The following is a 17,355-nucleotide window of genomic DNA, read 5'->3' on the forward strand; positions in this document are numbered from 1 at the left end:
GGACTGCAGAGTAGCAGAGATACAGTATTTCTGCTCCTATTAGAGCGGAGAAATAGAATCAGACATCACACTTGGAAAATAAAAAAGGTGGATGGCGCTGAAATCTTTGGGTTTTAAGATAAAGTATTTCCGTTCCTCTTAGCCTGCTTTACTTTCCTGAATTGAGCAGCCCATGCATGTGTTTCTGATGGCGGGGGAGGCTTCTGTCCATATAAGGTGCTATGTGTTGCTGGGCTTTATGTTGGCTGAGGAGCCGAGGCTGTTTCACCAAGCAGTTTTAAAGAACTAGGACGCCTCTATTGTTTTTCCTGAAAAACAGGTCCTTCTGTTTACTTGCAATCATTGCTGGGAGCTGAGCTGCCCCCTTTTTGTAAATACCCAGGGCTGAATTGGGGGGCCAGGAAGAAAATAGGAGCTGCTGGAGGGGGACACATTTTGGGAGGGGAAGAAACAACTTCTAAAGGTTTTGGTGGAGCGGGGAAAGGATGAAAGAGTTTCTGGAAAAGGACAAGGCTTATAAGTGAATTGTGGTAGTCACTTGGCAAGCTACCTATGTCAAGAAAATGTGATATAGGATGAACTCCTTTTTGCCCACATTTGTAGACATGCTGTCAGTATAGTACAAAATACAATTTATTTTTTTCTGGCATAAAATTCAGAAGCAGCTTCTGTCCTTGGATTTTATAAAATGCGTCAAGAACTGATTTTATCTTTCTGTTAAATTCGTAGGGTTTGGGTAAGGGGCTTATTGTTGGCAGCCTCTGCCCATTGACCTTGAGGCATTGAAGGCCTCCTTTTTCCTTTCCTCTGTGCCCCACCATGGATAGCCCATCATATTGAGTCTCTCTTGGTCTCTTCTGCTTTCTAAAAGCTGTAGGGTTTTACTCCTGTCTCTTTGTTGTGTAGAGATGCAGTTCTTTTACCCCATCTGGACGCTGGTGTCAGGAATGAGGAATCCAGGTGCTTTGAGTCTTTATGCAATATCAAGAACATGTTCTACTCAATGGCTTTTGTGTTTATGTATCAGACAAAAGGTGGACGAAGATGGTTTTGAGTGCTCCTAGAACAGGAGGAGCATACTGTCTAAAGATGTGAGCTAGCTCTTCCTTATCTCATGTACTTGTCCACTAAAACCCTTGAGAAATATAGGTATATGTCTTAGTGTAATATATCTATAACTTAGATCCTGAGAAGAATTGATAGTAGTGTGATATCACCTAAAGAGTCTGCTTTCCAACTTTCACAGCAAATTTACCCTGGATGCCGTGTACAGAAGAGTTCTACAATTATTGACTCACAATTTCTATTCTGAACAGCTCTTTTTCAGCATTAATACTGTTGTGATTGGAAGATGTTAGGTAGCCCCCGTTATTGCCAAAAGCCAACACCTCTGTTCCTTTTATTCTGAATATCCCACGTGGTCCTATCTGGCCACAAGATAACTCAGAAGATGTGAGTTCTTCATGGACCTCACTTAATTCTAAAGAAAACATCCTAGCAGCTAACGCAGAATTGAGCTTTGTCAGAAACCAGCTGAGTATTTTCTTTGAAAGCAGAATGTCTGAATAGAGGAAAGGCTTTAGCAATTTCTCTTCCCTACAATGAGTAAAAGATGACTTTCATAGAAAGTATTTCTCTTTCCCTCTCTCTCTCCCTCTCTCATCTGTCCTTGCACAATGGGATAGGAGGAGAGGATGTGGCTCAATAAGGAAGCTAGGATGCTTGTACTCAATTGTTAACACTTCTGAGTCTGCCTAAGGTTGCCTTCATACTCCTGTCTAATTCCTGCGAGTCTTGTTGATGAGATTTAGAGCTAGCAGTTACCTTAGGTCATGCACTCCAACTCTTATCATTTTACAAATGAGAAGATAAGCCTAGAAGTCAAAGTGATTTCAGTAGCCAGGTCAAACAAATACCAAGTGGTAGTCAGGATTCCAGTTCAGATCCTCCCACTTGGAATCCAGCATTCAGCTGTACCATAGTTCCTTCCTGTGGTGATGATGTCTTCTGAATGGGAACTCCAGAATCTTAAGAGTTTGACATCCAAGACCTTACCACGACTACCAAGTTTAAGAATCTCTTCTTAAAGTAATCCAAGATCATCCTCTAGCCTCTTGTGTGAATTTGAACTCTTCTGGTAAGGAAGATCTCATTGCCTCTCAAGGCTAGAAATCTGCCTCCCTGTAACTTACCTATTGGTTCTAGTTCTACCTTAGTTACAAAGTTTAAATAGTACCACATTAAAGAGAGTTCTGCAAGAGAATTCTCTCACAAAGGTGAGATTTCCTGGTCTTGTTCAGAAATGACTGAGTAGAAAGAGTTTTTTGGTCTTCACATCACGTCAGCTATACCTTCCCTAGACCTCTATGTTGACTTCTGACATCTCCATCTGGTAGGGAGTGGAGGGTAGATACATTTAACTGATCAAGCCCTGCCACCCTGACCATTCCTGCAGATTAAACTTGGGGCCCAGTTGAGGAGATCTCTAAATGGTATATTAGGTATCTGCAGCTCCTAGTGTGAAAAGGTTGAGTTTGGTTTGTAACAAGTTCAGCAGTCAACCCCGTAAGAGGACAGCCTAAGGACCAAGGCTGTGTGACTGCTTTTCCTAGGTGATCATAATCAAGGGTGTGGAAACAATGAGATGTAAACAGCATCACAGCCCTACTGTGAGCTAATTTGGAACTTTTAAGGTGTTGCTACAAGTCAGTTTATTAGGGCCACTTTTGTACTCTGAACACCAGGCTTGCTCTTGGAGTCCCTATAGAAACCTGAGGCATGGCTCCAGCACTCTAAACCCAAGCCTGGGCGGCAGCCCACAGCCATGTGGCTGGGGGGGAAAGAGCCCAAACGTGGCATCTCCAAGCTCAGTGACTAGGATCTAACACCATCTCCAGCAAGGTAGGAGGCATCTGCTGCCAGGGAAGTGGTTCACTTTGCTTCATTTATTGTTTATGTATCTGCCTTCTGTCTTCTAAAATGTCTCCTTGGAAGAAAAGGACTTGCATCCATTTTGTCTGAAGGATACATAGTATGTTATTTCTTATAGATTCACCCTGCACATAAGGGCTTAGATAATAATTTGCTTGGATACATTCTTGCTTCCCTTTCTTACAAAGCCTTCCGAGTTCTAGTTGCCTATAGAATGAAGAACCAACTTTTTTAGCTTGGCATTCCATTATTTCTATCGTCTGCTCCCCAACACTGTTTTCTGCTGCTCTGTTTTTCTCTGACCCTTCTCACTTTTACTTCAAAGATGTCTTGTTTTGGCATCTCTGTCTTTTAGTGTATGTTACAAGTTTTTTGGGTTGTTTTAAACCTGGAATATTTTGGCCAGTTTCTCTTCTCCCTATCACTAATATTTCTCCCTCAAAATCCTATTAAAAACTTATCTGTCCTTCAGGTCCCTTCACAGGTCCTGCCTTTTAGGAAGTCTTCACTCATCATCCCAGTCCTCTGAACTCCGCTAGCATTTTTACCTTCTCACTTATACAAATCATAGGAATGGGAGCTGGAAGAAATCGTAGAGGTCAAAGTCTTATTTCATTTGACAAATGAAGAAACTAAAATTCAGTGTAGCAAAGTGACTGACTTGCCTAAGGTCACCCAAGAAGTAAGCAAAGCCTGACTTTAAACCGTGTTCAGACTCAAGCCCTGTATTGTCTCCATCACACTCCAGGTCTGGGAGTTGTATATAATGCCTTGTGTTGTCATGACTTGTATGAAAATACACTATTGGATTTTAGGCTTATGGTAGACAGGGACTAGATCTTAATATATAATCGTCACAGTAGTACCGTATATATAGCAGGAATTTGAGTATTTGTTGAATGAATGCGCATTCATTTTTAATGAATGCACATTCATATTTAACTGGTAATCCCTAATGGGATCCTGAAATGCAGACTTATAAATTTGTATCCAAGTTAGTCTACTGGATATAACCATGTATTCAAGTAGAGTAACATCAGTTTCACCAATAGTTCATTGTAGATTGAGTATTTTCATTTTGACAGGTCTTCAAGGACCAATAGTTAGCATTATCTTATTTAGTTCTCTAAAATAACCTTGTGATTTAAGTACTAGATGTATTATCCCTGTTTATATAGATGAGAGAACTGAGGCTCAGAGAAACATGATCACGTAGCTATTAAGTGAAGTCAGCAATCTTTCTACTACTCTAGGCTTCAGGTTTAACATTTGGAAATTCTTATCAAAGGGTTCTCTCAATTTTCAGGAAAAAGTGCATCGATGCTATAAGAGTTACAGCCACTGTTGAGGTTATCCTCCTAAGACAAGTCTTGGCAGAAATACTCGAGTGTCAGTTTTAGAATCATGGAATCAGAGGTAGAAGAGGTCATTGGAGGAAAAACAGGACATGAGAGGGGACAGTGATTTTTCTTTGTCCTATGACTTGCTAGTAGCAGAACCTAGTATTAGAACCTGATCCTCCTGATCCAGTGTCCTCTCCATCAAGTCATCCTTGGGCAATTAGTGAACCTTTGTGGGCCCTACTTTCTTTCCTCAGTTGTGAAATCAAGGGACTAGACTAAGTCTGCTTTCCCTCCTAACCAATATTACATTATCTTCCTATATTTTAAAAAATATATCTTAAAATTTTTTTCATTAAATATTTCCCAATTACGTTAAAAATTTTTCTAACATTTAATTTTTTGAATTTTGACTTCCAAATTCTCTCCCTCTCTGCACCTTACCCTCCCTTTGAGAAGGAAAGTGATGTATCGATTTTGTATGTGTATATATATATATATATATATATATATATATACATACATATATATATATATGAAGTCATGCCCACTTTTTATCTTATGCATATGAATCTGAACTTCTATCAGTTTGGAGGGAAAGCATATATTAAATTTAGCAAGGTAGTAACAATCCTGTTAACTTTGAAAGATGAAAATAACCTCTTCTCCTGATCTGTTCTAGGTGTTAGGTGTTTGTTACTATTGAAATGGCCAAACTTTGGAGCATCTCTCTACCCCAGGTACTCACTCAGGAGGGCCTCTGGATGCTAACCTTTGACAACTTAAAGGGGAAAGATTCTGTTTCCAATATCTAACTGCTCTCATTTAGAGCACAAAATACAAAGTACTTCCACTTACGTTTGGACAGACTGTCATCGGGCAAGAATTATTATTCTTTAATCCTTAACCCTGCCTATTTACTGGTTGAGGTTCCACCAGTCACATGCGTTTGTATGTTTGGTAATAGCTCAACAGCCATATTGACTTAGTCACATGGGAAAGGACTCTTCTGCTTCATTCTTCTGCCAGTTTAATACCTAAGTGTAGCCAAAGGCAGTGGATTGCTTTCAAAACTGTGGTTTCTGGAGAGGAGAGTCATGACGGTCTCTTGACAGATGCTTTTCTGAACAGGCCTGTGGCATCAGACAATTGCTCTGCCCTGTGTTCTGAGGCTTAGTACAAGGCCTCTTCAGGGACATTCCTTCTAACTTAGTAAGCACATGAATGGTGTGACAGGCTGGGGGCGTGGCACAGGCCTGCTTTTAGGCTTCTACGATTGTTTTGGCAACTACTCAAGTCAGCAAGCCTCCATTCCCAGGCAAATGGTCCTGCTAAAAATAAGCAGGCAGAAACTTAATGCATTCAGATCCAAAACAGCTTAATCTTTCACTTAGGGTTGGGCTTTTCCTAGTGTTTTCATTCTAGGAACCTTTTGTTTAAGGTTTTATGGATGCCTTTTTTTTTAAAAGCTAGTCATTTCCTTTCATATACCCCCTTCTTCTACATTATATCCTCCTTTATAACAAAGATAAAGTGGTATGTGAAATACAGGGAAGCCCCAACTACTGTGTCGTATTATATCAATAACCCTCCAACCTTTCTACTTACAGAAGAAACTATTTCCTGTAGCCTCGTAGGCAGCTTTTTTAGTGTTTTCTTTTATCTCATGGGGGTCATTTCTATACACTTTGCTTTCTGAGTTTCTTTGAGGCATCCCCACTTTTTCATTTTATAGGTATCTTTCTTTTTAGGTGTGTAGTGCAGGACATGTGAGGTGGTTGGCCCTTACCCTTGGGTGGGTGGAATGGGGGTAAAGAATGAGACTTTTTATCAAAAAGCCACCACACTAAGTGTTGTCTGTGGTAGGATTTGAACCTAGGCCTTTCTGATTAACGCGTCCAGTGCTCTAATCTGCTGCCTCTGGAGACTGAAGAATAGTGGAAAACCAGAGGTGTTTTTTTTTTTTCCTGACTGCCTTTCCTTGGTAGCACAAAGGTTCTAATATGCCACGGCCCCGCTGAGTTCCTAGAACCGGGGAAGGGTGCTCAAAAAGCCTTTTCCTTTATAGCAGTCCTCTCTGGGACACAAGAAATAGCATCAAGTTAGATTATTTAAAAAGAATGTACAAGATAGCTTCATTCAGTCCTTTTGAAAAAAGGAAGGCTTAAATCTCAAAAACAAGAACACTGGTTCTGAGGGTGAAGACAAATCTGGCTCAGAAAGAAAGCAAGATTGTCCATAAAAACTGTGACAGTGCGTCTTTAATCATAAAGACATGGAGCTAAAAAAAAGGAAGAAAGTTCATTTTTAAGCCCATCTTTCTAAAACTTATTAGTGTTCTTTCCATGTGCATGATAAAGTTCTCTGGGATAGTCAAAGACCTTTTCTTTACTGAACGACTACTTCCCCAAGCAACTAATTCTACATCTGGATAGCTTTCCCTCATATCAAGCCTGAAAGCTTCTCTATCTGCTATTTCTAGTTCTGCCATCTGGACCAAGCAGAATAAATCTAATCTCTTTTGTATTTGACTGTAAGTTAGTTACTTGGAGAAATGGGTTCTGTCTTCCTTTAATATCTTTTTATTTGTATGAAGAACAAAGAGTAGATTGTCTTAATTGCATAACCCAGGGGAAAGTAAATTCCTTGAGGACAGTCTCTTGGTATCCTCTGTGTCTTCTTAACCTTAAGGCCTTTTAACACAAGAATTTAAGATTATCTCCTGGGACCAACCTGCTTCTATTGAAGTAGTGTAGCGCATTTTTAAAAAAATAGGTAATTCAAAGAAAATAGAGATAAGATGAAAATCTTCATTTCAAAGTAAAATTATAATAAATCTTTTGCATCTATTGATGCACTTAGTCCTTCCCTTGTTAGTAAATGTTTGTTGACTTGAACTTGTTTCTAGAAATTGATTGGAAGCTACAGCTAAACATCCTTTTTTTGAGAGATCGTGACTCTCTTGTGTCTAATTCTCTGTAACCCTGTTGAACCAATCGTCTGTGGGGCTTTCTTGGCAAAGATGCTGGAGTGATTTGCCATTTCCTTCTCTGGTTATATACAGGCAGGGGTAAAGTGACTTGCCCAGGGTCACATAGCTAGTAAGTGAGGTCAGACTTGAACTCTGGTATTTCTGACTCCAGGCCCAGTGGATAGATCCACTGCACCACCTAGCTGCCCCCATAACTCCTTAGTGGCAAACAAACAAAATCCTCAGGCCATTCTCCATGGGAAGGAGGGGTGAATGGGCCCTTAACTTTTTCATTCAGAACACTAGCAGAAAGGGGTACCCAGAAGACAAAAGAGATGAGGTAGCAGTAAGGGCCTGCTGCATCTATTTGGAGCAAGACAAAACTCTCTAGGACAGAATTATTTTAGTGTTCAAATGAGATACTACACATCTCAGGCTTTGGCTTTGATCCCAGAGGATCGAAGGAACGGGCAGAGGTTTACTGGCTGTGCTTGAGCAGGAATGATCTGTTCAGAGGTAATGTGGGAAAGACTTTCCTTGCTATGATGAGGATTTATAGATAGGAAGTACTGCCCTAGAGAGTAGCATTGTAAAGTACCTTGTTCTAAATCCATGATCACTAGTCTGTCAGAATAAGGCTCTTTTGCTTTTTGGTATAGTCCTGCTTCTCCCTCCCTCTGCCACTAGAGCGTGTGCACTTGAGCAGCGGTGTACCATAAATGGTCTAGCCTGATAAAGTAGCACTAGGTGAGTACAATAGCTTCTTAAGAGAACAGACTAGGAGGTTGAGGGCTAGCTGAATTGACCCTTTCTGCTGAATAAAAGTGTAAAAGGGACAGTAATCATGCTTGCATGGAGAAATAATCAGCTCACAAGTCCCTCCATATCCTGACTGCTGACAGCTGCTTCTAGACATTCCCAAGCTAAATCTGGAATTGGCGATTGTCCTGCATTGGGCGACTATGAAGTAGGAGAACTGAACAAAAGCTGTGCCCTTCACACCGAAAGTACAGCAACAAGCAACCTGGGAGAAGAAGGGAAGGAGATGAGAGGGAGGAAGGGAGAGAAGGCATGGTGGTTCTGTTCAGAAAACGTGACTGGTACTTAGGGAAATATGCTTGATCACCTGAAAAGTGAAGGTGGCATCACAGTCACTCTGGGTTCTCTTCTTTTATCCCTAAACTATTTGCAGTTTATTCTCCCAATCCTTAGAATATCTGACTTTTTTTAAAAGGGGGTCTATGAAGGGGAATTAAAAAAAGCAGTCTTGCTCCTAAATCTTTGTATTTTAGTGGAATTGGTTATCATTGTGGTAGTATACGGTGATTATTTGCAAGGTCTTGGTGATATTGACCTTCATTCAGACTTACCATTGTTCAGTCATTCGCTCTTGTCTGACTCTGTGACCCTGTGGATCATTCTGTCCATGGATTTTTCTTGGCAAAGATACTGGAGGGGTTTGCCATTTCCTTCTTCAGTGGATTAAAGCAAACGGATTAAGTGACTTGCCCAGCATCACACACACAGCTAGTATCTGATATCAGATTTGAATTAAGTTCTTCCTGACTCCAGGCCCAGTGCCCCCTGAACCATATGTAGCTGCCTTCAGACTTGTAGGGGTTGTCATTTCTTCCTCTTCCCCTCCCCTCTCCCTCCCCCAACACACACCTTAAGAATTTCTTGAGTTGATATAGCTAGGAAAAAAGACACCCAGTGATCAGCTGCATTTCATGAAATTGACCCTTGGACAATAGATACCCATTGAACTCAGTCTTTCTAGCTTGGTGGTGCAGTTATTGCTGGACTTTGGGGGCAGGACACCCAGAGTCCAGATCCAGCTTCAGACACTGGCCTACCACTTGTTGGGCCAGTTGCTTGACCACCACAGTTTCCTCATTTGTAAAGTAGGAATAATAATAGTTGTGAGGATCGAATGATTATGTTTGAAGACTTAAATGCTCCATAAATATTAGCTGATATTTTCAGTCCAGCTTGGTAGGTTGGATTTGTCAGAGCTCTCCCTGACAGACCAAAGATCTGTCCTGGGCCCTTTTTTTTCCTTTATGCTCTCATAATGATCGCATCAATTATCAATACACAGGTATTCAATTAATATTTCTATATGGATGATTTCCAAAGCTATATATCCAGCTCTAATCTCTCCCCTGAGCTTCAGTTGCCTTTTGGATCTCTTGAACTAGATGACCTTGTAAAAACATCTCAACCTCAGCACATCCAAAAAAGACCTCATGTTTCTTTCCCCACGTTCCATCCCAAGTCCACTATTTCTGTCAAGGGTACCACCATCCTTCTAGCCACCTAGGATTGCAACCTTAGTGCCATCCTGGACTCCTCTCTCTCATTCATCCTCCATATCCAATCTGTTTTCAAGTCTTGTCATTTCTTTCATATGATCTCTCATATACAAATTCTCTCCACTTAATGCCCACCGCCCTGGTGCAAGGCCTCATCACCTTGTATTTTTGCTATTACAATAGCCTACCGTTCTTTCTATATCAAGTCTCTTCCTTCTCCAGTCCATCCTCCATGAAGATGCCAAAGTGGTTTTCCTAAAGTATAGGTCTGGTCAAGTCAACCCTGCCCCCCCCCCCCCAACAGAGTACAGTGGTTCCTTATTGCTTCTAGAATCAGATACAAAATCTCCCATTTGGCACTTAATGTCTTTCACAGTACCTCTTACTACCTTGTATTTTACTTTCCTCTGTGTACTTTGCATAAAGTTATTTTGTAAAGTTTTCTCAACCCTATACCTTTGCATTGTATTGTGCCTTATGCCTGGAATACACTCACTCCTCACCTGTGCCTCTTGGCCTCCTTCTCGACTTATTTCAAATCCTGCTTTCTGTGGGAAGCCTTTGCCTGTCCCATTCCTACCCCCCCCCCCCCCCCCCCCCCCCCCCCCCCCCCCCGTCTAATGTCTTCTCTTTGAAGTTAACATTTACATACCTTGTATGTACCTAATTATTCCCCATTAGATTGTGAGAGTTCTTTGGGGGGTGTGGGAAGGGTTGTTGTGGCTTTCTTTGTGTCTCCAGGGCTTATTTAGCCCAGTGTCTAACAACATAGTAAGCACCTAATGATATTTGGGGGGGGGGCAGAAGTCTTTTATTGCATAATTCTTGAGAACTAGGGCCACCTCTGCCAGGATGAAGCACTTCGAATAGGATTTAATAGAGGATGGGATTTGGAGTCTCACTAGTACAAGTCAGCTAAGTGTCAGGTAAACAAGTTAGCCTTTCCTTGCCTTACGTCACTTTTCCCTCTCTCCTCCCTCCCCCAGGAGAATTCCACGTTGTCTGTTCTGTGTCCCCTACCCTAGGATACCTAGACTCTCCCCAAAGCTTCTCCAAGTCCAGGGAAACCTAAACTTTTGATGAGGCTTTGCTTTGTGAGGACCCAACCTACCCAAGCCTTGAGGCAAAGATTATAAATGCCTTGTAACCTTAGCCCCTTCCCTTACTTCTCTTTGCAGCCTGATTTCTGCCAGATCCTGGCTGATGGAAGATAGGACTTTAAAAAGAGAACATTTGTAGTATACTGATGATACCTATAGGTCTTCTTTGTCTAATAAAATTTTGGTTTCATACAAAGCAGATTTTGTTTGGGACTTGACTGTGCTTAATCTATTCAAATATGACTGGGTAAAATCCCTTAGAAGTATAAGAACTTAGTTATCTTACCTTTTTTCTTTTTTTTAGTAACATTTTATAGAGACAGCAAGGACCTCTCCATAGCATTAGGAAGACCTGGGATATTCTGGCCATGTGGCCTTGGGCAAGTCACTTAACCCCCTTTCCCTCCAAACAGCTCTTTATGACTATAAGTTGCTGAGTGGATGCCTATCTACATGGACAGGGAGTCTTTGCTTCTTGGGAGAGTTTTCTTTGGCTCTAAAAACGCTTCTACCCATAGAACCACAGACAGACCTCTCTCATAAGAAAGGGAAAATCTAGCAAAACATTCCATCCCTGTCATTGTGTCTGGTTGCTTTCCTACCACAAAAGAATGCCATGAATATTATGGTGTATCTTGGCCCTTTGAATCTCTGTCTATAACCTCTATGCTTCCCAACTTCTGTCCTTGGAAGGCTGAAGAACAGCAAACACTAAGAAACCAGTTTTCTTAATGTCTCCTGAGAGGTCTTATATTTAACTTAACTTATTTTAACTTCATTTTAGAAGTAGATTGGTATTTAAAACCCAGTTGAGACCTGGGTTCTTTGAATTTTGAATTGACTGGGCTTGTTTCAGCTATCTGTGTGAATGATCGAGTTCACTATATAACCTAACGCCTAGGGATCATTGAGAAGAGAATACATGAGGGAGGTTGTCTAAGGAGGATGAACCAAGCCATTACCACATACCGACTGATGTCTTTGTGCATCTGGGAAATACAAAAGGTTTCTGTCTATACCTGAGGAAGTGTATAGGGGGGATGGAACATGAGTATCTGAGCCTGTGATTGGTGTGATATAAGAATTGTAGATGAATTCAGAGAATCAAATGAGTGATAGCAAAGGAAAGCTGGCAAGTTAACCAGCAGCCTCAAGAAAATAAGTTCTTGAAGCTTGAGGACTGTTATTTCCATGTGTTTCTCCTCAGCTTTCTGGTACATAGTTCTTATTTGTTGATCGATTCAAGGAAGCAAAAACCAGATCTTACCTTTGCAAAAACATACAAAAAAACCTCATCCCTGCCCTTTTTCACGGCTAAAACCCTAGGAAGAATTTCTATTCTTTGCTTCTTTTTTCTCTCCACTTTTCAGCCTCTCACATTCAGGTTTATTAGCCTTTCACTCTTCAGAAAAATTCTCCCTCTAAACAATGATCTAGTTATCTTTTTTGGATCCTGGTCTTCTTTGATCTCTGCAGTTTATTACTGACTACTGCATTCTAGGTAATCTTTCTTCTCTTGGTTTTCTTCCTGTCTCTGTTCCTTTCAGTCTCCTTCGTTGTCCTCATAGGTCTACTAACTCTCAAGTGGAAGGAAATCCAGAAGGTTTTCTTCTCCCTATATTCTGTCCCTTGGTGATTTCATCAGTTCGTATGGGTTCAGTTGGTGCCACATGAATGGTTCTTATGTTTTGATTATCACTACACAGCTGACTTCCAGATCTGGATATCTAGCTTCCTCTTTATTAAACTGTAGTCTACATTTCCTGAATACCTTGATGTCTCCATCAACATTCCAACTGAACTTTTCCCAAACATACCTTCACTTTCCCCCATCTTCTACCTGGCACAGACATCCAGATTCATAATTTCAGAGTCATCCTGAACTCTTCATCTTCATATGCCATTAGTTGTGTCCTATTACTTCTATAGTATATCTCAAACCTGTCCCCTCCTCTCTGATTCATTGGCCGTTATGTTAGTTTTAGTCTCTTGCTACTACCCGTCTGGACTATTATAAAAACCTTAGGATTGTTTTGCCTATAGCTGATCTCTTCCCCTCCAATGCATTCACCATGTGGCTTCTGAAATCCTCCTAGGTCACGGATCTGACTATGTTACTGTGCTTAAAAGGTCACTAGTTGTGTCTAGAAGAAAATAGAGATTTCTTACTCTGACCCTTAGGCCCCTTAACATCCTTATTTTGTCTCCTCCCCCCTCCCCCAATTTATTCAGCATTCTAACCATCCAGGGTTGCTGACTGTTGCCTGAACTCTTAACATACCAGTTCTTTGAGGATTTGCATAGGTCTGAAATATGCATCATCCTCTCAGAATCCTTTTTCTTCTACTCAGATGCTGTTTCTCTTGTGTATCTTTCCTTGTGTCCTCCCTTTCCTCTTGTTTCCAGCTATAATACTATTCTTACTTTATTCAAATTCCTTATTCATGTTCCTAGAACTCTGTCAAGATCTTTCCTTGGGTTTCCCCATTGTTCTTGACATTTTTTGTGTTCAACATTTTTGTGTCTTTTAGTCTTTCCCCCTTGAAGATGGGGATTGTTTGAGTTTTCTTTTCATTTTCCTAATACCTGAAACAAAACAGGTGCTAATAAATATGTTGATTTGAGCTGTTTTTAGATGGAGAGGTAGTGATGAGATTTGGGTGTAAGTTAGAATTGTAGAAGAATATCTGAATGGAACATGCATTGAGCAGAAAGTCAATAGTAAGTAATATTTTTACAGTGGTAGAAGGTTTACAAAAACATGCTACCACTTTGATCTTCATAATGCCAGGTAGCCCCAATTGACAGCAGAGGAAAGGGAGGCTGGGACATTAAAAGCCTTGCCCATGCTTCCCCAGTTAGTAAGTATCAGATGTGGAATTTGAAGCCATTTCTCCTGACTCTACATTCAGAGCTCTATTTACTATACCACAGTGTTACTTTAATAGCCAGAATTTTCAGAAGGGACAGTATCTTGACCTCTACAGGGTTGGGTTTTGGTTTTTTTTTGTTTGTTTGTTTGTCTTTTTCAGTCAGTGATTTGAATGGGGAGGTTGGCATCAGAGTTGTGATGAGATTAGGATTTAAGTCATTAATGTAAAGGAATCTCTGAATGGGATGTTCATTGGGCAGGAAGAATGAATAATGACTGACATTTTTACAGTGTTCATTGAATAACTGATAATTGAATTTTCCCCTCCTTCATTTGTGCTACAGTGGGATGCTAGAAATATCAAAGTAGGTAACTTGTGAAGTTTTTGTTTGGCTAGATAATCGACTTTCTTCTGACTTGTGCTACTTTCTCATTCCCTATAGGTGTAACCACAGAACCTCCAGGATGGCCATACAGTTCCGTGCAATCTTCCCATTAGCCTTGCCTGGAGTGTTGGCACTCATCGGCTGGTGGTGGTTTTTCTCTCGAAAAAAAGAGCATGTCAGCAGTCATGACAGGCAGGCAGGGGCCACAGCCAAAGATCTTAGGACAGACACCCCAATTGAGGAATCCCTTTTGAGGGACCAAGTCTGCTACACCAGAGTAGTGCCTTTGCCATCAGATGGATTACGGCCTCCAGAGAAAGAGATGGTAACTATGGGTAAATCTTCCATGGAACTTGTAACTTTACCATCACAACCACATCAAGTTCCAAGAAAATCAGATTCTTCTTGTACCTTCCCTGGTACCACAGACACAAAACTCCGACTAAACTCACGCAAGGAAGATGGTGGAAAATTGGAAAAAGCAGTATCTCAAGAGGAAACAAGGTCTGTTCCTAAAGAATCTTCACTTCTACCCCTGAAGGATGCTTTGTTCCCCCATGAAGCAATAGAACTACAAAAACAAGACTCCCTATTCAGTCAGATACCTGGGAAAGACTGGCCAGGCCATTTGGAGGTCCCTTCTGAGCCGCATGGCCCTTTGGAAAAGGTAAAGGAGACAAGTGGAATAGAAGGAACAGGTGATGCAGCCATGGGAGAGAGTGTGTCTGAAGAAGGTGATTTGTCCCATGATCTTGGTTCTGAATCCAAGAACAGAGTTCTCAGACAGGATGCCATGATGGAAGAAGAAAAAGGGAAAGAGAATAGATCTCGGGGAGACAGGTCAATGCAGAAGGAAGAGTGCCTGGGGAAAGTATTGAATAGTTTCATAGAATCAACTCAAGCAGAATTGTCACAGGAAGAAGAGGCACTGGCTCATCAAGTCAGAGGCAGCAGATCTAGAGAAGGTTACCTAGATGGGGACCACCTTGTAGGAGAACTGAAGAAAGCAGGCTCTCCAGAGATCAGAGAGGATTTTGAGCAAGCAGCCATGCAAATCATTTCCAAAGTGATCTTAGCAGCAAAGGAAGAAGTACTAGGGAAAACAGTGGGTGACCTTAAGCAACACAACTGTCAACCTTCAGCAAGTTGGATTGAAGGCCCAGTGGAAGAGGAGAGGTTTGCTCTAGCCAGTCAGAAACCTGTCTTGGAGCAGAACTCTTCAGATCCCAGCAGGGCTGTGATTGAAGCACCAATGGCAGCAGGAGAGACAGAGCTGGAAGTAGCCAGCTCCCCACCTGGCCCCCAGATGGAGGACCTTGTTCACAAGCAGAAGACCTATGTGAGTTGTCTGAAGAACAGTCTCATGTCCAGTGCTGCCCTTGACGGCAAGCCAAAGAATTCTGCCCAGCGCATCTCCCTGGCAGCATGCCCACCCCAAGCCATCCACCGTAATGAGTCATTTGAGGAGGCCAACATCAGGGTAGAGGATACCAGCTGTGTCACCTGCATGTCAGAGGACAGCCAGAGGGCTCAGTCAGTATCCTCTTCTGGTAATTGTTCAGATTCTGCAGGCACTTCTGGGCTAGAAGATTCTTCCTTGGAGTCCACCCTAAGCCCGAGCAACAAGCCACTCACCCCTCCACTGCTGGAAAGGACTGTGTCCTATAGCAATGGAGTGCTGAAAGGGGAGTCCTCTGACTTGGGGACAGAGGATAGATGGACCACAGAGACGGAGGCTGATCAGTCTGGAGGTAGGAATGTTTTAAAGTCACATAGAGTGAAAAAGTGGAGTGGGTTCCCCTTTATTCTGGCCCCTGCTTCTCAACAAGCCTGTTTTTAAGAGTTTTTTGCTTGTTTTTTCTAAAGACCTGTAGCTTGAGTTTTGTGAATGTGCCTTTTTAAATTCATCCTTCCAACTCTTATGACCCAAGAGACTTTCTGATAATGTATACTTAGAAGCTGGGTTGTGTAATTAATGTATATCTGAGGGCTCTTAGGTGACTTTGTTGGGTCAAATGGATGAAACTTCCCTGGAGCAATGTTGAATGTGTTCCTCTGTGGAGGATAACCTCTGAAAATCAGGCTTATTATTGAAAGCCAAAAGCAGATTTGTAGGTCTTTTTTTATGGTCTTTAAAGGAGGATACTTGCTCTTTTGGAGGTTAAATACAGACCAGATAGTTTATTTTGATTGTTTATTTCCTTAATGCTTTCTTTACTTGAACTTGTTTCTATGGCTTTGCTTATGTCCTTTCTTCCCTTATTGAGAGGAAAGTCCAACAGATGACCACTTCCCTTCATAGCCATAAGATATTGAGGCTTTCCAGGCTAGTCCCTGTAACACATTCAACTGGAAATCTGGTGGAGATTTCTAGCCAGCAACCAACCAGTCCTGGTCTGTGACTAGGCAGCTGTAATTCCATGCCAGGGGAGGCTTCCTGTGATTAAAAACTGTCTTAGGCTTCTCAAAAATGGACCTAGATGTGGAATGGCTAATTCCTTAATCAGCAGTTCCCAATCTTGAATTGGCTAACTCCCAGAATGTGTCAGATCACCTCATGGGATGATACAGTGATCAAAATCCTCATTTTAACTGATTTACGGCACATGGCCATTTCTTAGGTTTACATACATGTTTGATCCACAGGATATAAATTGATTTGGCTCCAAAAGGGTAGTGGATGTCTTAGATTTGTAATCCTTTGTGTATATTATTGACGTCTGAGAAATAACTTATCTTTCAGATAAATCTTGGACTTCTTTCATTGGCCTTTGCTTATTACTGTTCCCTTTAACTTTAGATGTGAAAAGCTTCCTTAATCCCACAGTCTGAGCAAGAAGGGACCTCAGAAGCTACTTTTAATTTGTCCCGTATCTGAACCAGAATCTATTTTGCTATATCCCCAACCAGGCGTCAACTTCCTTTGGTCTGTGGACTTAGAAGGCAGTTCATTCTTTTTTTGGACAATTAGAATTCTTAGGTAGCTTTTTCTTTACATTGAAGTGTAAAATGTCTTCCTTCTTGAACATAGTAGAAACTTTTTAGAGGCTCAAATTGTTGACCTGAAATTAGAGGGTGTCTAGAAGACAGTTATTCCAGGATGGAAACACCTCCAGCCATTCTGATTCTTTTTGACTACCTTGGAGGGGAGGACTCTGCCAGAGACTTGGTGTCATTTCACAGTCAAGAAGCCTGATGGGCAAGTGCTCAGTATTGGGCTAGAAAACAGATCCAACAGCAGGATCGTGTTTGTACTTGAGAGACCCGCCCCCCCAGGGTACTCAGTCTGGACAGAGCTTCTAGAAGTGTTACTTGTACATAAATGATGGGCCTGATTCCCTCCTCTGTCATCTTCCTGCTTGGCATTATGGAGATGTATACTGTTCAAGGGCCAGAATCCTTTAGAATTATGGCACAGGCCTTGAGGGGTTAGATATGTG

At 41.5% G+C, this 17,355-nt stretch overlaps 1 protein-coding gene across 5 annotated transcripts in view; it reads left to right on the plus strand.

The window, feature by feature from the left end:
- Window positions 1–17,355, plus strand: part of AKAP1 (A-kinase anchoring protein 1) — a 46,853-nt gene that overhangs the window by 10,505 nt on the left and 18,993 nt on the right. For 2 of the 5 annotated variants that reach the window (XR_011975274.1, XM_072646779.1), the window contains exons 1-2: window positions 2,709–2,901; window positions 13,973–15,666. Coding sequence is in view for 4 of the 5 variants with exons in the window: in XM_072646779.1 (XP_072502880.1) it covers window positions 13,995–15,666 (1,672 nt within the window). In the remaining variant the exon portion in view is untranslated. Of the gene's footprint in view, window positions 1–2,708; window positions 2,902–4,953; window positions 5,012–13,972; window positions 15,667–17,355 lie in introns of those variants that run through there. The other 3 variants (XM_072646780.1, XM_072646782.1, XM_072646781.1) reach the window with 2 other exon arrangements.

Source organism: Notamacropus eugenii, chromosome 2 (assembly GCF_028372415.1).
Source record: "Notamacropus eugenii isolate mMacEug1 chromosome 2, mMacEug1.pri_v2, whole genome shotgun sequence".
Classification (NCBI taxonomy): domain Eukaryota; kingdom Metazoa; phylum Chordata; class Mammalia; order Diprotodontia; family Macropodidae; genus Notamacropus; species Notamacropus eugenii.